At 48.6% G+C, this 24,099-nt stretch overlaps 1 protein-coding gene across 1 annotated transcript in view; it reads left to right on the forward strand.

Annotated features, from left to right (window-relative positions):
* The window catches only part of LOC126278310 (serine protease inhibitor dipetalogastin), a 271,690-nt gene that overhangs the window by 225,139 nt on the left and 22,452 nt on the right, over positions 1-24,099 (forward strand). The window contains exons 4-5 of the mRNA XM_049978324.1: positions 7,369-7,530; positions 18,293-18,436. Coding sequence (XP_049834281.1) covers positions 7,369-7,530; positions 18,293-18,436 — 306 coding nt within the window. The remainder of the gene's footprint in view (positions 1-7,368; positions 7,531-18,292; positions 18,437-24,099) is intronic.

A 24,099-nucleotide genomic window follows, 5' to 3' on the forward strand; every position in this document is an offset into this window, starting at 1 on the left:
ATGGCAAGTTTTGATACACAAAATGATCCTGGCGTCAGCTTATAGTGTGTAGCGCTATGAGACAATGTGTGCGTAGTGTGCGGTGTGCCTGCGACTGAGAAATGAACGAATAGCGTGGCATTAGAGTTTTACATTATTAAATAACTTTTCTGTAAAATATCATTGAACATTAGGCGTAAACCAAATAAGATAGCAATGATTTAAACAGAGTGGCTTTGTATTCGGGAGGGGGAGGCTCCAAACTTCATCCGGCCATCCTGATTTGGGCTTTTCGTTATTTCCGTAAAATGCCGGAATGGTTCCCACTATAAGGCCACGGTGTACTACCTGTCCCACCTTCGTCTTAGTAGACCTATAAGTATGTAAATGTCTATATGTATGTAAATTATTTACGTTTTGTTGTTCCTAAATTGAAATACATGAAATTTCCAACATCTTCGTAAAACAGATCTAGGGATGGATGAAACAACAACTACTGTTACTACTGCCAAACACAGTTATAGCTGGGGGGATACTGAATGATGGCCCAGTAATCGTGGACCAACAGTTTTCTTTGACTCAGTGTTTAGCCTTTGAAACAACTTCATTTGTGACAAAAGTCATCCACTTCTTTCTTCGCCGTCGACGATCGTCCTAGCTTCCTGGAACTACACTCCTGGAAATTGAAATAAGAACACCGTGAATTCATTGTCCCAGGAAGGGGAAACTTTATTGACACATTCCTGGGGTCAGATACATCACATGATCACACTGACAGAGCCACAGGCACATACACAGGCAACAGAGCATGCACAATGTCGGCACTAGTACAGTGTATATCCACCTTTCGCAGCAATGCAGGCTGCTATTCTCCCATGGAGACGATCGTAGAGATGCTGGATGTAGTCCTGAGGAACGGCTTGCCATGCCATTTCCACCTGGCTCCTCAGTTGGACCAGCGCTCTTGCTGGACGTGCAGACCGCGTGAGACGACGCTTCATCCAGTCCCAAACATGCTCAATGGGGGACAGATCCGGAGATCTTGCTGGCCAGGGTAGTTGACTTACACCTTCTAGAGCACGTTGGGTGGCACGGGATACATGCGGACGTGCATTGTCCTGTTGGAACAGCAAGTTCCCTTGCCGGTCTAGGAATGGTAGAACGATGGGTTCGATGACGGTTATGATGTACCGTGCACTATTCAGTGTCCCCTCGACGAGGTGTCGGCCAGTGTAGGAGATCGCTCCCCACACCATGATGCCGGGTGTTGGCCCTGTGTGCCTCGGTCGTATGCAGTCCTGATTGTGGCGCTCACCTGCACGGCGCCAAACACGCATACGACCATCATTGGCACCAAGGCAGAAGCGACTCTCATCGCTGAAGACGACACGTCTCCATTCGTCCCTCCATTCATGCCTGTCGCGACACCACTGGAGGCGGGCTGCACGATGTTGGGGCGTGAGCGGAAGACGGCCTAACGGTGTGCGGGACCGTAGCCCAGCTTCATGGAGACTGTTGCGAATGGTCCTCGCCGATACCCCAGGAGCAACAGTGTCCCTAATTTGCTGGGAAGTGGCGGTGCGGTCCCCTACGGCACTGCGTAGGATCCTACGGTCTTGGCGTGCATCCGTGCGTCGCTGCGGTCCGGTCCCAGGTCTACGGGCACGTGCACCTTCCGCCGACCACTGGCGACAACATCGATGTACTGTGGAGACCTCACGCCCCACGTGTTGAGAAATTCGGGGGTACGTCCACCCGGCCTCCCTTATGCCCACTATACGCCCTCGCTCAAAGTCCGTCAACTGCACATATGGTTCACGTCCACGCTGTCGCGGCATGCTACTAGTGTTAAAGACTGCGATGGAGCTCCGTATGCCACGGCAAACTGGCCGACACTGACGGTGGCGGTGCACAAATGCTGCGCAGCTAACGCCATTCGACGGCCAACACCGCGGTTCCTGGTGTGTCCGCTGTGCCGTGCGTGTGATCATTGCTTGTACAGCCCTTTCGCAGTGTCCGGAGCAAGTATGGTGGGTCTGACACACCGGTGTCAATGTGTTCTTTTTTCATTTCCAGGAGTGTATTTGCAGCGCAAACAAGACTCCAGCAACATTTCCGCGGCAATGTCACACCCGGCTGGCGACACAGCTATGTTCATCATAAGAATAAACCTGATGTAAACATACAAAAACACGATGATAGATCAGAAGCCGCAGCACACGTACGCTGGTTATGCTCTTAGACGGTGGTCGTACGTATAAAATAAATATCGTATTACTGAGATACGTTGAATGGAAGTTTAAGATATTCTAATGTCTTAACAGCCATCAACGTCTTTCTTAATCACGCTTTAGCTGTGTAGTTTTCATTGCAAAAATTATGCACAGTCGCAGTCTCTGCTGTATTGTTTCTCTACTCGCCTCTTTTTTCGTCTGAACTGCAGCTGCTCGCATCATTACAGGTTAATTGTACCAGCTGGCTGGCCAGTGCTGTCCAAGCAAAACGCCGGTAAAGCTGTTGTCCTGCATTATCGCTCAGTCTATGTACATGTAATAAAGCATAAAACGTATTCTTAAGATCGTACTTGGTGCACTGGCGAGAGCTTGGCTTCCTCTCCACGTGAAACGAAATCCAATGAGATTCAAGCAAATGCGGAATAATACATAGTGTAATGTTTACATCAAGTTTATTCTTATGATGAACGCACTACAGATGCTGAATTAAAATAGCCCGTTAGCATCTCTTGCTCCAACTCCTCCACGCAGCAGACAGCATAAAACTTACTTCCCGAAAAGCCCTCGCACATGTGAATGCTCATCTGCTTTTGTTGAAACAGCGGTTCTCCTACTATTTTTACCATCGTCAGGTAGCATGTGTTAGCGTAGATCACATGTAGCTGTTTAGTAATAAATCACTAAACTCATCACCTCGGATTGTTTAAAGAACGAACTTCCATCCATCAAACAGCTTCAGACGTCTGATTGCTTTACAAATGAGTTAATGTGTTAAACATTTTGTCATTATGCACGTAAGCTTACCAAAGTTTAGTAAAGGTTTGAAATTATGTTCAAAGTTAGTTGAAAGTAGCTAAATGCTCTAATTATCAAACACTTCAGTACAGTCTGGGTAAATTGCGCCCAGTTTTAAGAACAAGAAAGTTTTTCATGGATCTCAATGTTCTCACGTCATATCTCCTTAACTATATGCCGTACAATGATATCGTTCTGAAAGTACATTCTGTGGCATATGTGGATACTGACTGCAAAGTCTTCTAAAAACGAAGTTAGTAGTAAAGAAATAATAAATTAAAAGGCCATGCCTGATGCTGCAGTTTTCCTGCATAAACAGTGAAAATGTAGGAAGCGACAAGCTTTTTTTTCTCTTCATCATTTTGTGAGGGTGTCAACGAGAAAAAGGTCCATAAAGGTTTGAAATTACATGCTCTGATTTTCAAATATTGGTTGAGCATAGTCTAGGAAATTTACCCGCCCGTGAGTTACTTTGCCACGAGACATATACACAGTTTCCAAGAGCAGTAGTTGACTTATTCTGTTAAGCCATCAACATGAAGTTACCAGGGCGAAAATGGTCGTATCGACGCATAAAATGGGTCAATATGTTCCTGTTTAAAAGATTCTGACTGAGAAGTGGGGTACCAGTCATTCTACCTTCCTGAGTGCCGTTAAACATTTTCCAAAAATCTTGGCATGCCAAAATACTCGCGCCCTTTTTAACATGCAACTCGCCTCTTACTCCCACCATTTTCCGTAACTGTAATTTCCTCACACCCACTACTCCATCGCTGCAAGTCACCCACGTCCATCTACTGCCACTTGTCCACTCTCACTGTCAATATCTCTCTGTGTCTGTCTAACTGTCACCGTCTGCTGTCTCGCAGCCACAGCCACAGCCACAGCCTCCTACTAATACTGTCGCCTGTCACTGTCGCCGCCTCCCTCTAGCTCCCTCTTACTGCCACTACCTCATTCATTCCTTCCCACTGCTACTACCTCTTCTCACTATCAATATCTCTGTCTCTTCCTCGTTGTCATTATTGATTGTAGACTTATTATCTCTGGCTATCACCCACTCACCGCTTCTGTTTGTTGCTCTCCCACTTGCACTGTCTCCTTCACTATTTTCATAGCGCTGTTCTGCCACTGTCAACTATGTTCCTTTGCCTCTATGTATCTCTCTTTGTCTCTGCCATTGTCACATTCGTACTTTCTATACCGCAACTACTATCTTCCAGCGAGCGAGGTGGCGCAGTGGTTAGTACACTGGACTCGCATTCGGGAGGACGATTGTTCAATCCCGCCTCCGGCCATCCTGATTTAGGTTTTCCATGATTTTCCTGAATCGCTCCGGGCAAATGCCTGGATGGTTCCTTTGAACGAGCACGGCCGACTTCCTTTCCCGTCCTTCCCTAATCCGATGAGACCGATGACCTCGCTGTCTGGTGTCCTCCCCCACAATAACCCAACCTACTATCTTCCGGTATTTATTATTTTTTCCGTCTCTTTCCCATTGCCAATGTCTACTTCTCTCTCAGCATAAGAAAGTACGAGTATCTTAAATTTTTAAAGGTTCTATGGAAAGCAGAAATAGGCAGCTGGTTGCCTGACATTTCAGTCAGAGTATTTCAGACATGAGCATATTCGCCTTTTTTGGGGTCTTATTAGAAGATTTTTCCACTGGTCTTTTCCCTTTTACAGCAGGGCATGTTACTCATATAAAAAGATTTTTTGGGTCAGTAAATTTTTGATAATTTACTTACATGAAATTAAAGTAACGCAAAACTAATTATATTTTTACATCGCAGACCGAATTTTAGGTGCTCTAAAGTTTAGCATGTGCTTCGGTACTACAACATGGATTTCCCAGAACGTCCTGATGATAACGGAGATAATTTACAGCATATTTTTCAATGCTACGTCACTTGGTAGATAACGTTCTCGACTAACACCGGATTTTACGTGTGTATATTACGTGTACTGGTAGGGTAACTTCGAATCCCTGTATCCTAGAAACGGATAGAGATATCAGGAAAATCTTCAAGGCTGTTCATGATAGGGGTCTTAGAAATATATCGTAAAAGTTTCAGCCGTCAGCGGTCTTGTAATCTGTGACTCGGGTTTGGTACCCAAAACAATGTTTTGGGAATGTTTCTCGATAACGGCTAAGGGTTTTTAAAGACGGGAAGATCGTACTTCTGGATAGCAGCCTAGAGAATGTACCGTTAAAATCTGAATAATTTGCTGCGGTTAGTTATTTAGATATCCACCGCTGACGTCGAAAAAAGGTGTAAAATTCTTTTTTTCGGTTTTTGTGAGAAACTGTGCATGCGCTAAATGGTGCCTCCATTGGCCCCTTCAAGGCACAACGTAGACCATATCTAACGTAAAAAGAACCAGCCGATATTCCCCATTTGCTGAAGCTGAAGGAAGTGTGCAATGTTCAAACTTTGACTCTGTGCTGAAGTTAGTTCCAGTAAGGCGATCCTTCGGTTGGTTATGCAATTGGTCCCTAGTCCAAGGAGTATCCAAAAAACTTAATGCCACCTTTCTATCACAACAGAAACCGAGGTATGAGCCCCGGAAAAATCTCCTTTTTAAGCGCGGTGTTTCGGAACGAGCTGGTAGCACATGCTGTAACACGCGTACTGATAGCTCTTCATGAGTAGATTGAGATTGCATTCTAAATTTATAAATTCGTTCAATAACTGTACGATGTAGTGAAAATTAAATTTTTGTTGCACCCAGAAGCCGTTAGTTAGACAACTTGGAACTGGGAACTTGCACCGGGTTAAGTATTTACCGCTGTAGGCGTCCGCGGCTCGTGGTCTAGTGGCTAACAGTGCTTCCTCTGTAACACGGGGTCCCGGGTTCGATCCCCGGACGGGTTGGGAATTTCCTCCAACCAGGGGGTGGGTGTTTGTGTTGTCTTCATCATTCGGGAAAGTAGCGAGAATGGACAGTGGCAAGACTGGGAATTTGGACGATCGTTGGTAACCACTCAGATGAGCCCCCCACAAACCAAATGTCATCATCATCTTCGTTTCCCGTGTCGCGTATACGAGACACGGAACTGGTGGCTTTTATGTGTATACAGAACCCATGTAACGCCAGAGACACACGTCAGTACTTTGCTCACCTTCTGCACGGTTTCATTACCTAATGCAACAGCCGGCCAGGGTGGCCGAGCGGTTCTAGGCGCTACAGTCTGGAACCGAGCGACCGCTAAGGTCGCAGGTTCGAATCCTGCCACGGGATGGACGTGTGTGATGTCCGTAGGTTAGTTAGGTTTAAGTAGTTCTAAGTTCTAGGGGACTCATGACCTCAGTAGTTAAGTCTCATAGTTCTCAGAGCCATTTGAACCATTTTTGAACCTAACGCAACAAATTTCAGCTCTCTGTGTCATCAATAATGTGTGATAGAAATATTAAAAGAATAAACATGATGCAGTCCTCTTTTGGAGTACTGCTGCGCGGTTTGAGATCCTTACTAGGTAGCATTTACGGAGTACAACAAAAAAGTTCAAAGAAGAGAGGCAGGCGTTGTATAATCACAAAATAGGGGAGAGAGTCTCACGGACATTATACAGCATTTGACTGGACACTATTAAAACAAAGGCGTTTTGCATTATGGAGGAGTCTTTTCACGAAATTTCAATAAATAAGAAAATATTTTGTTGACGCCTACCTACATAGGGATAAACGATCATCACAATAGAATATGGGAAATCGGAGCTCGTAGGGAAAGATATAGGTGTTCTCTATTTTTCGCGCGCTGTTCGAGAGTGGAATAATAGAAAATTATTGTGAAGGTGATTCGATGGACCCTCTGCCAGAAACTTAAGTGTGACTTGCAGGGTATCCATAGATCCAGAGGAAGAATATAGTCACTGGACCTTTCTCACAGTAGAGTAATGCATTTTCTTAAACATACTCCATTTTCAATTTCAAAGTGTACAACGGAGTGTTGGAGAAGCGCTCCATTACAGTACTTCGGTTCATTTTAGCCAAATGTAGTGCGGCAGAGGACTTCTCGGTCCGCGTGGGATTAGCCGAGCGGTCTCAGGTGCTGCAGGCATGGACTGTGCGGCTGGTCCCGGCGGAGGTTCGAGTCCTCCCTCGGGCATGGGTGTGTGTGTTTGTCCTTATGATAATTTAGGTTAAGTAGTGTGTAAGCGTAGGGACTGATGACCTTAGCAGTTAAGTCCCATAAGATTTCACACACATTCGAACATTTGATAAACTTGCCTCCGACGCCTCGGAACTGAAAGGGACGGGCAGCTGACCTTTTGGACGCTGTCTGCAGACTCGCGGCTTGTCTTTGTGTAGCTGCACAGCTCCTCCAGCGCTCAGCCCACCGTGTGTGTGTGTTGCAGGGTGGGCATCCAGCTGTCGCACGTGGGCGCCTGCGGCAACTCGTCGGCGCAGCGCGAGAACTGCCCCGTGTCCTGCGAGAGCGCCCCGGTGGACGGGCCCGTCTGCGCCTCCGACGGCAACGTGTACGCCAGCTCCTGCCGCATGAAGCTCGCCACCTGCGGGTACGTCCGGCTGTCTACTTCTACATAAATACTGCGCAGTCCACCGTACGGCATGTGGCCGAGGGTAACCCGTATCACTACTAGTCATTTCGCAAACAGGGCGAGGGAAGAACGACTGTCTAATTTCTCGTGTCTTACCTCCGTGGTCGTTACGCGCAATGTATGTTGGAGGCAGTAGGATCGTTCTGCAGTCAGCTTCAAATGCTGGTTCTCTCAGTTTTCTCAATAGCGTTTCTCGAAATGAATGTCGCATTCCCTCCAGGGATACAGGGATTCCCATTTGACTTCCTGAAGCGTGTCCGTAAATCATCCCATCAGCCTTTTGAATGGTTTGATGCTGTCCGTGACGAATTCCTCTCCTGTGCCAACCTCTTCATCTCAGAGTAGCACTTCCAACCTACGTCCTCAATTATCTGTTGGACGTCTTCCAATCTTTGTCTTCCGCTACAGCTTTTGCTCTCTACAGCTCCCTCCAGTACCATGGAAGTCATCCCTGATGTCTTAACAGATTTCCTATCATTTTGTCTCTTGTTTTCCGCATCTTCCTTTCCTCTCTGATTGTGAGCAGAACCTTCTCATTCCTTAGCTTATCAGTCCACCGTCTGCCCCTGGTAGCTGAGTGGTCAGCGCGACCGAATGTCATGCCTAACGGCCCGGGTTCGATTCCCGGCTGGGTCGGAGGTTTTCTCCGCTCAGGCACTGGGCCTTGTGTTGTCATTATCATCACCATTTCATCCCCAACGACACGCAAGTCGCCGAAGTGGCGTCAACTCGAAAGACTTGCACCAGGGCCGGGCGCGGTGGTCTCGCGGTTAAGGCGCTCAGGCCGGAACCGCGTGACTGCTACGGTCGCAGGTTCGAATCCTGCCTCAGGCATGGCTGTTTGTGATGTCCTTAGGTTAGTTAGGTTTAAGTAGTTCTAAGTTCTAGGGGACTGATGACCACAGATGTTAAGTCCCATAGTGCTCAGAGCCATTTTGAACTTGCACCAGGCAAATGGTCTACCCGATTGGAGGCCCTAGCCACACGGCATTTCCATCAGTCCACCTAATTTTCAGCATTGGTCTGTAAAACCACATCTCAAATGCTTCGATTCTCTTCTGTTCCGGCTTTCCCACAGTCCACGTTTCACTACCAAACAATACAGTGCTCCAAACGCACATTCTCTGAAATTTCTTCCTGATATTAAGGTCTATGTTTGATACTAGTAGACTTCTCTTGGCCAGGAACGCCCTTTCTGCCAGTGCTAGTCTGCTTTTGATGCCCTCCTTGCTCCGTTCGTCATTGGTTATTTTGCTGCCTACTTTATCTGCTTCATGACCATCAATCTCGATGTTAACTTTCTCGCTGTTCTCATTACTGCTACTTCTCATCCTTTCACCTTCCTTCGATTTAATCTCAACCCATATTCTGTACCATTAGACTGTCCATTCCATTGAGCAGATTATGTAATTCTTCCTCACATTCACTCAGGATAGCGATGTCGTACCATTGATATCATTTCACCTCTAATTTTAGTTCCACACCTGAAGCTTTCTTTTATTTCCATCATTGCTTCTTCGGTGTACAGATTGAACACTAGGGAGAAATACTACATGCCTGTCTTACACCCTTTTTAATCCGAGCACTTCGTTCTCCGTCGTCCAGTCTTATTATTCCCTCTTGGCTCATGTGCATATTGTCTATTACACATCTCTTCCTACAGCTTACCTCTCGAACCTACCGGTAACAAATCTAGCCGCCTGTCTCTGAACTGCTTCCATGTCTTCCTTTAATACGTTCTTCTACGGGTCCCAAACACTCAAGCAGTACTCAAGAGTATCTCGCACTAGCGTACTATATAGTGTCGAATTCTCTCAATAGACCGAAGTCGACATTCATCTTCCCTCTCACTATACTCCACATGATCGTTCCATTTCATATCGTTTTGCAATGTTACGCCTAGATATTTAAAAGACGTGATTGAGTCAAGTAGTACATTGCCAGTGCTACACTACTGTCCATTAAAATTGCTACACCACGAAGATGACGAGCTAAAGACGCGAAATTTAACCGACAGTAAGAAGATGCTGTGATATGCAAATGATTAACTTTTCAGGGCATTCACACAAGGTTGGTGCCGGTGACGACACCTACAACGTGCTGACATGAGGAAAGTTTCCAATCGATTTCTCATACACAAACACCAGTTGACCGGCATTCCCTGGTGAAACGATGTTGTGATGCCTCGTGTAAGGAGGAGAAATGCGTACCATCAAGTTTCCGACTTTGATAAAGGTCGGATTGTAGCCTATCGCGTTTGCGGTTTATCGTATCGCGACATTGCTGCTCGCGTTGGTCGAGATCCAATGACTGTTAGCAGAATATGGAATCGGTGGGTTCAGGAGGGTAATACGGAACGCCGTGCTGGATCCCAACGGCCTCGTATCACTAGCAGTCGAGGTGACAGGAATCTCATCCGCATGGCTGTAACGGATCGTGCAGCCACGTCTCTGTCCCTGGGTCAACAGGTCGGGACGTTTGCAAGACAACAACCATCTGCACGAACAGTTCGACGACGTTTTCAGCAGCATGGACTATCAGCTCGGAGACCATGGCTGCGGTAACCCATGACAGGAAGGAGCGCTTGTGATGGTGTACTTAACGACGAACCTGGGTGCACGAATGGCAAAACGTCATTTTTTCCGATGAATCCAGGTTCTGTTTACAGCATCATGATGGTCGCATCGGTGTTTGGCGACATCGCTGTGAACGCACATTGCAAGTGTGTATTCGTCATCGCCATACTGGCGTATCACCCGGCGTGATGGTATGGGGTGCCATTCGTTACACGTCTTGGTCACCTCTTGTTCGCATTGACGGCACTTTGAAAAGTGGACGTTAAATTTCAGATGTGTTACGACCCGTGGCTCCACCCTTCATTCGATCCCTGCGAAACCCTACATTTTAGCAGGATAATGCACGATCGCATGTTGCATGTCCTGTACGGGCTTTTCTGGATACAGAAAATGTTCGACTGCTACCCTGGCCAGCACATTCTCCAGATCTCTCACCAATTTAAAACGTCAGGTAAATGGTGGCAGGGCAACTGGCTCGTCACAAGACGCCAGTCACTACTCTTGATGAACTGTGGTATCGTGTTGAAGCTGCATAGGCTTGGTGTAGCAATTTTAATGGCCAGTAGTGTATCTCAGAACACAAAGGTTTTTTTCTACTCATCTTCATTAACTTACATTTTTCTACAATTAGAGCTAGCTTTTATTCATCACACCAACCAGAAATTCGGTCTAAGTCATCTTGTATCCACCTGCAGACATTCAGCTTCGACGCCTCACCTTACTCCAAAACATCTTCAGCAAATAACTATAGATTGCTGCCCACCTTGTCTTGGGGAACTCATGACGATACCCTTATCTTTGATGAACACTCCCAGTCGAGGACGACATACTGGGTTGTATTACTTAAGAAATCTTCGAGCCACTAACATATCAGTGAAACTACTCCATATGCTCGTAGTATCTTTAACAGCCTGCAATGGGGCACCGTGTCAAAGGCTTCCGGAAGTCTAGAAATATGGAATCTAGCTGCTGCCGTTCATGCGTAGTTCGCATTATATCATGTGAGTAAAGGACAAGCCTAGTTTCGTACGAGCGATATGTATATAGCCAATCAAGATCTATGATGAGTCAGTCCAGTTCAGCAGACTGCCAGAGTTACAACCCCCTTGGGCGCACTGTAATCGTTTTGTGATTTGAGCAGCGTCGCAGGTATGTGACTTCATTGTATGTTTGTACATGCAGTGAGTTCTGGCTAGGTAAGAGTTACTCCTTCTCACCCTGCGCCAATCCCTAGGGGTAGTAAGGGTGTCTTACTCCCACAGTATTTACGCATGGTGGTCAGAAGCAGTCTGAAAAGCTTGTAAGGGCGCTGCAAGGTACGTTGCGCAGAGAAATTGTTAAGAAAATAACCAATCAAACCGCTGCGCGCAAATTCAAGCGGCCAGTCAGATACAATAAACTTCATTTGTTCTCATAGTGTAGATGATAGCGCACGAGATTACTGAGCCTTTGGCTCGGGTTCTAGCCCTAATACCGTCGCTCATGTCCAATCTTTGAATCGCTCCCTTCTTGAGTTTTAGGAAACCAAACGAAAAACGCTTGGACGCTTGAAATTACGTGCCCAACGGCCTGACTGCATAACTTAAGTGCTAATTAACTCGGGAACGGCGCTACTTATCGAATTATTTTCTTAATAATTATTTCTGAACACAATTTACCCTGCAGCACTTTTACAAGCTTTCACACTGTTTCTGACCACCCTGTATACGAATAATGATTCACTTATATACCAAATGTGTTGTAATTATTCCAGGCGTTCCTGTGTAACACTTTTATGTCTCCCGTTTACACCCGCATCCTCAGCCGCATCGGTGTTAGGGCTGTCTTACCATCAGAGTATTTTTTTCCAGATAGCAAGCGGTGTGAATTCACCAAAAGAAAAGCACATTTCAAAGCCACGTTCACTTATTGCTGTCTACAGTTGCCTGCCAGGCTGTTTAGCAATATACCCGCATTACAGCACTGCTGTGCGGTTTGCTGATCGTTGTCTTGAAGGGGTAATATGCTTCTGCGCTGAGCAACAAAATTAAAGGATCGCTTTTTCGAAACCTCGTAATTGTTTCCCATTGCGGTGCAGAAGTTTGAAATTTCTCTCAAAGATTCCTACAATCTTCCTCTGTGATGGTACACAAGCGTGCCACTTTGCGACGTCACCCTCGGGCTCAGCGATGCTTCATACAGCACGGAGTCGACACACGCGGGAAAAATGGCGAGATCTTAGAAGTTTATTTGAGTCAGAACCGCAACGACCTGCGCTGAAATCACACTGTTTTCTTATGGGAGGCACATCGACGTCCAGAATCGACACGGGAAAGCCTCACGGAGCCCTTCCCTTAGCGCATTGATTCCCTCACATTTGTCCGCAGCTCGTGGTCGTGCGGTAGCGTTCTCGCTTCTTACGCCCGGGGTCCCGGGTTCAATTCCCGGCGGGGTCAGGGCATTTCAGCCCTCCTCTGTGGTCATTACGGGGCTGCAACCCCACGTGGTGGCGCCCCTTTGGAATGTAGTGTGATACCAAGTTTTATGTGCCATAAGGGGCGGAACGACTAGAACCGTTGAAAACAGTTCCATAAATCTTAATGTGGTCCGAAACACAAAATTGTTTTATGTTGTTGTTTTTTTTTTTTTTAAATCCCTGCTCTTTCGCGCCCTCTTTTGGAGTGATGATGGGAGAGTTCGATATTGGCACTTGCGAGGTTAAAACGTGTTCCTCCGAGACCACCCAGTTAGGCAACACCCTCGTCCACCCACGCACCTTTCTTGAACACCTTAAACGTGTACCTGTCAGAAACTTCAAGACCTATTTAGCGCCAAGGCTGCTCTAGTACTAGAACGTAGGTCAACTCCACCTAATGGTGTCGAAGGGGTTGCCTGACACTCATTCCCTACAGCAACCTTGTAAGTAGGCTGTTTAGGTTTTTTTTATTGGTAACGCCACATAGCGCTCTGCATGAAAAATCACTGGCTGTGCTGTGTGCAGTCTGTGGCTGGTTGGCGTTGTTGTAATACTCGCCATTGTAGCGTTGGGCAGATGAATGTTAACAGCGCGTAGTGTTGCGCAGTTGGAGATGAGCCGCCAGCAGTGGTGGACGTGGGGAGAGAGATAGAGGAGTTTTGAAATTTGTAAGAATGGATGTCATGAACTGATATATATATTATGACTATTAAGGTAAATACATTGTTTGTTCTCTATTAAAATCTTTCATTTGCTAACTATACCTATCAGTAGTTAGTGCCTTCCGTAGTTTGAATCTTTTATTTAGCTGGCAGTACTGTTGCTCGCTGTATTGCAGTAGTTCGAGTAACCAAGATTTTTGTGAGGTAAGTGATATGTGAAACGTATAGGTTAATGTTAGTCAGGGCCATTCTCTTGTAGGAATTACTGAAAGTCAGATTGCGTTGCGCTAAAAAATATTGTGTGTTAGTCTAAGCACAGTTATTTAAAATTTTTCGAAGGGGACGTTTCAACCTCACTGCCGTACAAGCGTCGAAATTTCTGACAGGTACAAGTTTACCGTGTTCAAGAAAGGAGCGTGGGTGGCACCGAAGGTGTTGCTGAACTGGGCGGTCTCAGAGAAACACGTTTTAATCTCGCATGTGCCTATGTCGAACTCTCCCGTGATCACAGCATAGGAGGGCGCGAAAAAGGAGGGATAGGAAAACCATAAAAACACTTTTCTGCTTCGGATCACGTTAAAATTTCGTCGGATGTTCTTGAACGGTCCCTACTGCTCCCATCCTAAACGGCACAGCAGAAATTGCTGTCACCTACGCTCTAAAGGAGTGAGTCAGTGTTGTTGCAGCCCCACGATGCCGTTGGAGTAGGGTTCAAACGCTAAGTGGTGGTGGTGGGGGGGGGGGGGGGGATGCCAGTAGTGGACAGATTTGCCAAGAACGTCGGCCTGTTACTCTTCGCAAAGTGGACTGTCGTTTTCGACCGCGAAATGTGTAGGAATCAACGCGTCAAGGGAAGGGGTGTTTTCCCTTTTTCGTGATTCACATTGAGGCTGTTCAACCTGATTCGCACATTCACTTGCACTTACTTACTTACTTACAATGTGAACGATTTATAAAGAAAGTTGCTTATCATAAAAGTCATAAATTATGGGTTCGGGTAAATTTTAGTATTTCAAAAGTTACTTTAGATAATAAAATGAAACTGATATTGTCATTAAGTATTACCATTACAAAAGGTTGCACAAAGTGTCACAACTATAGGGTTGTTAGAACTGCCTTTAATAATTCATAGCAATATACACTCCTGGAAATGGAAAAAAGAACACATTGACACCGGTGTGTCAGACCCACCATACTTGCTCCGGACACTGCGAGAGGGCTGTACAAGCAATGATCACACGCACGGCACAGCGGACACACCAGGAACCGCGGTCTTGGCCGTCGAATGGCGCTAGCTGCGCAGCATTTGTGCACCGCCGCCGTCAGTGTCAGCCAGTTTGCCGTGGCATACGGAGCTCCATCGCAGTCTTTAACACTGGTAGCATGCCGCGACAGCGTGGACGTGAACCGTATGTGCAGTTGACGGACTTTGAGCGAGGGCGTATAGTGGGCATGCGGGAGGCCGGGTGGACGTACCGCCGAATTGTTCAACACGTGGGGCGTGAGGTCTCCACAGTACATCGATGTTGTCGCCAGTGGTCGGCGGAAGGTGCACGTGCCCGTCGACCTGGGACCGGACCGCAGCGACGCACGGATGCACGCTAAGACCGTAGGATCCTACGCAGTGCCGTAGGGGACCGCACCGCCACTTCCCACCAAATTAGGGACACTGTTGCTCCTGGGGTATCGGCGAGGACCATTCGCAACCGTCTCCATGAAGCTGGGCTACGGTCCCGCAAACCGTTAGGCTGTCTTCCGCTCACGCCCCAACATCGTGCAGCCCGCCTCCAGTGGTGTCGCGACAGGCGTGAATGGAGGGACGAATGGAGACGTGTCGTCTTCAGCGATGAGAGTCGCTTCTGCCTTGGTGCCAATGATGGTCGTATGCGTGTTTGGCGCCGTGCAGGTGAGCGCCACAATCAGGACTGCATACGACCGAGGCACACAGGGCCAACACCCGGCATCGTGGTGTGGGGAGCGATCTCCTACACTGGCCGTACACCTCTGGTGATCGTCGAGGGGACACTGAATAGTGCACGGTACATCCAAACCGTCATCGAACCCATCGTTCTACCATTCCTAGACCGGCAAGGGAACTTGCTGTTCCAACCGGACAATGCACGTCCGCATGTATCCCGTGCCACCCAACATGCTCTAGAAGGTGTAAGTCAACTACCCTGGCCAGCACGATCTCCGGATCTGTCCCCCATTGAGCATGTTTTGGATTGGATGAAGCGTCGTCTCACGTGGTCTGCACGTCCAGCACGAACGCTGGTCCAACTGAGGCGCCAGGTGGAAATGGCGTGGCAAGCCGTTCCACAGATCTACATCCAGCATCTCTACGATGGTCTCCATGGGAGAATAGCAGCCTGCATTGTTGCGAAAGATGGATATACACTGTACTAGTGCCGACATTGTGCATGCTCTGTTGCCTGTGTCTATGTGCCTGTGGTTCTGTCAGTGTGATCATGTGATGTATCTGACCCCAGGAATTTGTCAATAAAGTTTCCCCTTCCTGGGACAATGAATTCACGGTGTTCTTATTTCAATTTCCAGGAGTGTAGATAATATTCACTCTCGGTTCAGTGCATGTACGCGGCTAGACTCTAAGAGCGGGCCGAATCGCGTGTAACACACTGCATGTTACTCTGAGCGTGCAAAAGCATTGTCTGCCACGCCTCAAATCTGTCACCACGGCAGTGGTGCCAAGGCCTTAATAACATTTATCACTTGTATCACGATTACTCATAACTTGATAAAAATTTCATTAACTGCATGAGTCCATGAGGGTGTTACTATATGTGTATCCAGCAGTGTGATTATAAAGGGTGGCTTTGATATTTATAGTGAAAACTGACACAGGTAAAAGTATACTGCACGGAAGCAAGAACGTTCCTATAAACGAGGGTGTGCAGAAAACCTGTTTGTGGGATAGTTGCGAAGATACGGTCGCGCCCTGGCACTGCCGACACTATCAAGTATGGCCCTAGTTAATACCAGTCTGCTTGAAATGTAAACTTTTCGAGTAATTTTCCCATCTAACCAGTTGTAAGTTTACTCATGACCCATGTTACGGAAGCGTGGTAAATGCTTGACATGCCACCAGCACATTTCGTTGCTGTTGGAAAACATGTAATGCGCCAGTATGGTCCAAAGTCTGTTGGTCAAACAGGGCCCGTGCCTTAGCCTGCAAGATCACCTGACCTCATTGTATGGATTTTTTTCTATTGGGTCATCGCAAATGCGAAGTGTGCTGCACTCCTGTTGAAATAGTTGCAGGACTGGAGCACTGAGTTGTACAGTCAAGCTTTACCACAGGAGTGTTTGAAAGGATTCCTATCTAACTAAAGAGACCAGTTCAGTATGGCATCCACATGCGAGAACAACTGGTGGAACACCTTCTTTAACAGGTACTGGTGCGCAGTAAGTTGTAACGTGTAGCTCGCTGAAGTAGTGCTGTATTTCTTGTTAAGGCAGACGATAGGTGAAATTTGTGCCCGAAGAGAAGGGGACTTGATTAAAAAGTTTACATTTAATATATAGGGTGGTTAAAATTAAACTACCGCTACTTAAGGGAGGCGTCCCATGAAAAACGAGTGATCCTAGGACAATATAAATTTGTGTAAACATTCGTAAGGACATGTGGAAGAGGAATAACCAATAAACCATAAAAGAAACATTTTAATTTCCACCTGAGAGGAAAACTTTTGTTAATTGCGTATCAAGTAGAGGTCCCAGGTTACAAACATTGCTCAGTGAGACGACCATTTGAGTCCATGACAGCATCGAACCACCCGAAATAACTCATGTGGGATGTTGGCTACCTCCCTCGGTACACTCACTTTAAACTTCCAACACGTGTTAATGTCCCGTTAGCAAACCCTTTCCTGCACGTAAGCCCACAGCCAGAAATCACACGGATTTAAATATGGCCACGTTGGAGACTACACAGTTTAGAACAATCAGCCATTGATTCGGTTTTCTCCAAGCGTAAAAAAATGGCTCAAATGGCTCTGAGCACTATGGGACTCAACATCTTAGGTCATAAGTCCCCTAGAACTTAGAACTACTTAAACCTAACTAACCTAAGGACATCACAAACATCCATGCCCGAGGCAGGATTCGAACCTGCGACCGTAGCAGTCCCGCGGTTCCGGACTGCAGCGCCAGAACCGCACGGCCACCGCGGCCGGCTCTCCAAATGTATTACAGAGTAATAGAGTGACCTCTCGATGGATGTGAGGTGGAGCTCCGACGTGTACCAAAATAGTTGAGTCCAAAGCACCTCTCTCCTGTAGAGCAGGGGGATCACATGTTAGCGAAGCAGATCACAGTAACATGTGTCGTTCATTCTGCAAGTCCGTGATGCTTGGGGTTCAGAGTTCCTCATAGAAAAATAGACCAATCATGAACCCACCACAGAGTGACGTGTTCACTATGCAGGGGAACTTCAAGAACGTTCGTTGGCAGTGGTGATCCCCAAATGCGACAATTGTGAGTGTTCACTGACCCAATGAGCGTAAATGCACACAAATACTTGTGTTTCAACCGTACGTCGCCGTACCAGTGCCGGCTCCTAACTGAAAGTCGTGACACTGACAATGAAAATCCTTCAGAGCACATGCTCAACATCGTTCCAACGAAGTTGATTTCCCATACGGTAAATAGTTTTCCGTCTACTCTCGCTCAATAACCACCCTGTGCAATTGTACATTTGTACTAAGTAGGATAGATTTTGTACTGAAGATGGTGGCTTGAAGAGCCAGCCGATTGACGCGTAACATACTGTATCTTAATGTACGCAAGCAATAGCATTCTCTGGACTCGTAACTCATTGAGTCTGGTAAGCTTCTTGCAGATACCCTAACGGTTATGTATGTTGCTACGCATCTGGTAAGCTACTAGTAGATACCTTAACGGTGATGTATATTGCTACGCATCAAGTCCGTCACTACAGCATTGGTGCCTAGGCCTTAACAAAAATTAATCACTACTATTTTGACTACTTGTGGTGTTGTGTGTTACAGGCAGGGCGTGGTACGCGCCGACAAGAAGTTCTGCCAGACGACGCGCCACTGCCGCGAGTCCTGCTGGAGAGTCTCCAAGCCCATCTGCGGCTCCGACGGCAAGATCTACAGCAACTCCTGCCGCATGAAGGCAAAGAATTGCGGGTGAGTACGCTCTCTCTCATTGGAGTATGTACACGGAATGAGCTGTGCCCGCCATTACATTGGTTTATGGGGGTCCACCCGTGACCTTCACCCTTAAGGAATATCTGTGGCAACTGATGGCCACAGACAGACATGAGCGCTGCGACTTTGGCATTGTACTCTATCTACACTATGCAACGTAGTTAAACTATCACTTTTTCAGAACACCATAACTGTCTCCCACTGCGATGCAAAAGCTTTAAATTTGGCTCAAAGGTGTCTACAACCTTCGTCTGAACGGCTCAAAAGCTTGGCGCCCTGCAACGTCAACCTCGATCTTGAGGACGCTTCATGTGTCGTGTAAAATGGTTTAATGATGTCATCTGGGCACCAAATCTCACCAAAATTCTGCCGAACGCCTCCGTAGGCGTGTCACATAGTGGGGAGGTCGGCACGCTCCCCTCTTATCAACATTACACTCCTTTTGACGCCTCTGCAATGGATGTGAGAACTGCCTCACCAAGCGTTGAAATCACGCAGTTTTCTCATGGGTGACACACCCCCGCTCAAAATCGACACGAAAAGGCCTCTGGAAGAGGCATAAAGGGTGTCAGTGAAACTACCCCTGCCTTGGAACGTTGATTCGCATATAATTCGCGGTCAAAAACAGCAGTGCGCAGTGGGATGAGCGACAGGACGACGTTTTTGACGACCACTGACACAGTTGACAACCTCGGACGTCCTAACCCATGTCTAAGGATACTGTGAGGCCGTATCCCCACTGAACATGGTCGCGCCCCTTCAGTGTGCAGTGCGATCACAATTTATGCCCTCGTGTAGAGGTTCGAACACTAGGACCGTTCACAACCAGTCGACGAAGCTTGAACGTTATCCCTACGAGCAAAAGGTGCTTTCGCATTTTTAGTCCTTCTGCTTCGTGATTATCGAAAGGGGAGGGGTGGGGTTGAAATATTGACACTTACGTGAACAAAACGGGAGAGGTTCCCACTAAGATCCCCCAGTTGCACAGCACTCTCGATGGCATCCGCCCACCTTTATTGATAATTCTCAAAATGTATCTGTGCTGAGATAACCTGTGTAGTAGTCCTAGGCGTCTGCAGGCTGGCAATCCCTCGACTCCCTTCTGATCCCGGATGCACTGCTAGTAACCTGGTAATCCCTAGGCACTCTTCCGATCCCAGATGCCTGTTAGCAGGCTGGCAATCTCTTGACACCCTACCGATCCCATATGCCTGCTAGTAGGCTGGCAATCCCTCGACACCCCTCTGATCCCGGATGCACTGCTAGTAAGCCTGTAATCCCTAGACACCCTTCCGATCCCAGGTGCCTGCTAGCAGGCTGGCAATCCCTTGACATCCTACCGATCCCATATGCCTGCTAGTAGGCTGGCAATCCCTCGACACCCTTCCGATCCCGGATGCACTGCTATTAAGCTGGTAATCCCTTAACAGCCTTCCGATCCCAGATGCCTGCTAGTAGGCTGGCAATCCCTCGACACCCCTCTGATCCCGGATGCACTGCTAATAAGCTGGTAATCCCTAGACACCCTTCCGATCCCAGGTGCCTGCTAGCAGGCTGGCAATCCCTTGACATCCTACCGATCCCATATGCCTGCTAGTAGGCTGGCAATCCCTCGACACCCTTCCGATCCCGGATGCACTGCTATTAAGCTGGTAATCCCTTAACAGCCTTCCGATCCCAGATGCCTGCTAGTAGGCTGGCAATCCCTCGACACCCCTCTGATCCCGGATGCACTGCTAATAAGCTGGTAATCCCTAGACACCCTTCCGATCCCAGGTGCCTGCTAGCAGGCTGGCAATCCCTTGACATCCTACCGATCCCATATGCCTGCTAGTAGACTGGCAATCCCTCGACTCCCTTCCGATCCCGGATGCACTGCTATTAAGCTGGTAATCCCTTAACAGCCTTCCGATCCCAGATGCCTGCTAGTAGGCTGGCAATCCCTCGACACCCCTCTGATCCCGGATGCACTGCTAGTAAGCCTGTAATCCCTAGACACCCTTCCGATCCCAGGTGCCTGCTAGCAGGCTGGCAATCCCTTGACATCCTACCGATCCCATATGCCTGCTAGTAGACTGGCAATCCCTCGACTCCCTTCCGATCCCGGATGCACTGCTATTAAGCTGGTAATCCCTTAACAGCCTTCCGATCCCAGATGCCTGCTAGTAGGCTGGCAATCCCTCGACACCCCTCTGATCCCGGATGCACTGCTAGTAAGCCTGTAATCCCTAGACACCCTTCCGATCCCAGGTGCCTGCTAGCAGGCTGGCAATCCCTTGACATCCTACCGATCCCATATGCCTGCTAGTAGACTGGCAATCCCTCGACTCCCTTCCGATCCCGGATGCACTGCTATTAAGCTGGTAATCCCTTAACAGACTTCCGATCCCAGATGCCTGCTAGTAGGCTGGCAATCCCTCGACACCCCTCTGATCCCGGATGCACTGCTAGTAAGCCTGTAATCCCTAGACACCCTTCCGATCCCAGGTGCCTGCTAGCAGGCTGGTAATCCCTTGACATCCTACCGATCCCATATGCCTGCTAGTAGGCTGGCAATCCCTCGACACCCTTCCGATCCCGGATGCACTGCTATTAAGCTGGTAATCCCTTAACAGCCTTCCGATCCCAGATGCCTGCTAGTAGGCTGGCAATCCCTCGACACCCCTCTGATCCCGGATGCACTGCTAATAAGCTGGTAATCCCTAGACACCCTTCCGATCCCAGGTGCCTGCTAGCAGGCTGGCAATCCCTTGACATCCTACCGATCCCATATGCCTGCTAGTAGACTGGCAATCCCTCGACTCCCTTCCGATCCCGGATGCACTGCTATTAAGCTGGTAATCCCTTAACAGCCTTCCGATCCCAGATGCCTGCTAGTAGGCTGGCAATCCCTCGACACCCCTCTGATCCCGGATGCACTGCTAGTAAGCCTGTAATCCCTAGACACCCTTCCGATCCCAGGTGCCTGCTAGCAGGCTGGCAATCCCTTGACATCCTACCGATCCCATATGCCTGCTAGTAGACTGGCAATCCCTCGACTCCCTTCCGATCCCGGATGCACTGCTATTAAGCTGGTAATCCCTTAACAGCCTTCCGATCCCAGATGCCTGCTAGTAGGCTGGCAATCCCTCGACACCCCTCTGATCCCGGATGCACTGCTAGTAAGCCTGTAATCCCTAGACACCCTTCCGATCCCAGGTGCCTGCTAGCAGGCTGGCAATCCCTTGACATCCTACCGATCCCATATGCCTGCTAGTAGACTGGCAATCCCTCGACTCCCTTCCGATCCCGGATGCACTGCTATTAAGCTGGTAATCCCTTAACAGACTTCCGATCCCAGATGCCTGCTAGTAGGCTGGCAATCCCTCGACACCCCTCTGATCCCGGATGCACTGCTAGTAAGCCTGTAATCCCTAGACACCCTTCCGATCCCAGGTGCCTGCTAGCAGGCTGGCAATCCCTTGACATCCTACCGATCCCATATGCCTGCTAGTAGACTGGCAATCCCTCGACTCCCTTCCGATCCCGGATGCACTGCTATTAAGCTGGTAATCCCTTAACAGACTTCCGATCCCAGATGCCTGCTAGTAGGCTGGCAATCCCTCGACACCCCTCTGATCCCGGATGCACTGCTAGTAAGCCTGTAATCCCTAGACACCCTTCCGATCCCAGGTGCCTGCTAGCAGGCTGGTAATCCCTTGACATCCTACCGATCCCATATGCCTGCTAGTAGGCTGGCAATCCCTCGACACCCTTCCGATCCCGGATGCACTGCTATTAAGCTGGTAATCCCTTAACAGCCTTCCGATCCCAGATGCCTGCTAGTAGGCTGGCAATCCCTCGACACCCCTCTGATCCCGGATGCACTGCTAATAAGCTGGTAATCCCTAGACACCCTTCCGATCCCAGGTGCCTGCTAGCAGGCTGGCAATCCCTTGACATCCTACCGATCCCATATGCCTGCTAGTAGACTGGCAATCCCTCGACTCCCTTCCGATCCCGGATGCACTGCTATTAAGCTGGTAATCCCTTAACAGCCTTCCGATCCCAGATGCCTGCTAGTAGGCTGGCAATCCCTCGACACCCCTCTGATCCCGGATGCACTGCTAGTAAGCCTGTAATCCCTAGACACCCTTCCGATCCCAGGTGCCTGCTAGCAGGCTGGCAATCCCTTGACATCCTACCGATCCCATATGCCTGCTAGTAGACTGGCAATCCCTCGACTCCCTTCCGATCCCGGATGCACTGCTATTAAGCTGGTAATCCCTTAACAGCCTTCCGATCCCAGATGCCTGCTAGTAGGCTGGCAATCCCTCGACACCCCTCTGATCCCGGATGCACTGCTAGTAAGCCTGTAATCCCTAGACACCCTTCCGATCCCAGGTGCCTGCTAGCAGGCTGGCAATCCCTTGACATCCTACCGATCCCATATGCCTGCTAGTAGACTGGCAATCCCTCGACTCCCTTCCGATCCCGGATGCACTGCTATTAAGCTGGTAATCCCTTAACAGCCTTCCGATCCCAGATGCCTGCTAGTAGGCTGGCAATCCCTCGACACCCCTCTGATCCCGGATGCACTGCTAGTAAGCCTGTAATCCCTAGACACCCTTCCGATCCCAGGTGCCTGCTAGCAGGCTGGCAATCCCTTGACATCCTACCGATCCCATATGCCTGCTAGTAGACTGGCAATCCCTCGACTCCCTTCCGATCCCGGATGCACTGCTATTAAGCTGGTAATCCCTTAACAGCCTTCCGATCCCAGATGCCTGCTAGTAGGCTGGCAATCCCTCGACACCCCTCTGATCCCGGATGCACTGCTAGTAAGCCTGTAATCCCTAGACACCCTTCCGATCCCAGGTGCCTGCTAGCAGGCTGGCAATCCCTTGACATCCTACCGATCCCATATGCCTGCTAGTAGACTGGCAATCCCTCGACTCCCTTCCGATCCCGGATGCACTGCTATTAAGCTGGTAATCCCTTAACAGACTTCCGATCCCAGATGCCTGCTAGTAGGCTGGCAATCCCTCGACACCCCTCTGATCCCGGATGCACTGCTAGTAAGCCTGTAATCCCTAGACACCCTTCCGATCCCAGGTGCCTGCTAGCAGGCTGGTAATCCCTTGACATCCTACCGATCCCATATGCCTGCTAGTAGGCTGGCAATCCCTCGACACCCTTCCGATCCCGGATGCACTGCTATTAAGCTGGTAATCCCTTAACAGCCTTCCGATCCCAGATGCCTGCTAGTAGGCTGGCAATCCCTCGACACCCCTCTGATCCCGGATGCACTGCTAATAAGCTGGTAATCCCTAGACACCCTTCCGATCCCAGGTGCCTGCTAGCAGGCTGGCAATCCCTTGACACCCTACCGATCCCATATGCCTGCTAGTAGGCTGGCAATCCCTCGACACCCTTCCGATCCCGGATGCACTGCTATTAAGCTGGTAATCCCTTAACAGCCTTCCGATCCCAGATGCCTGCTAGTAGGCTGGCAATCCCTCGACACCCCTCTGATCCCGGATGCACTGCTAATAAGCTGGTAATCCCTAGACACCCTTCCGATCCCAGGTGCCTGCTAGCAGGCTGGCAATCCCTTGACACCCTACCGATCCCATATGCCTGCTAGTAGGCTGGCAATCCCT

Source organism: Schistocerca gregaria, chromosome 6 (genome assembly GCF_023897955.1).
Source record: "Schistocerca gregaria isolate iqSchGreg1 chromosome 6, iqSchGreg1.2, whole genome shotgun sequence".
In the NCBI taxonomy this organism is placed as follows: domain Eukaryota; kingdom Metazoa; phylum Arthropoda; class Insecta; order Orthoptera; family Acrididae; genus Schistocerca; species Schistocerca gregaria.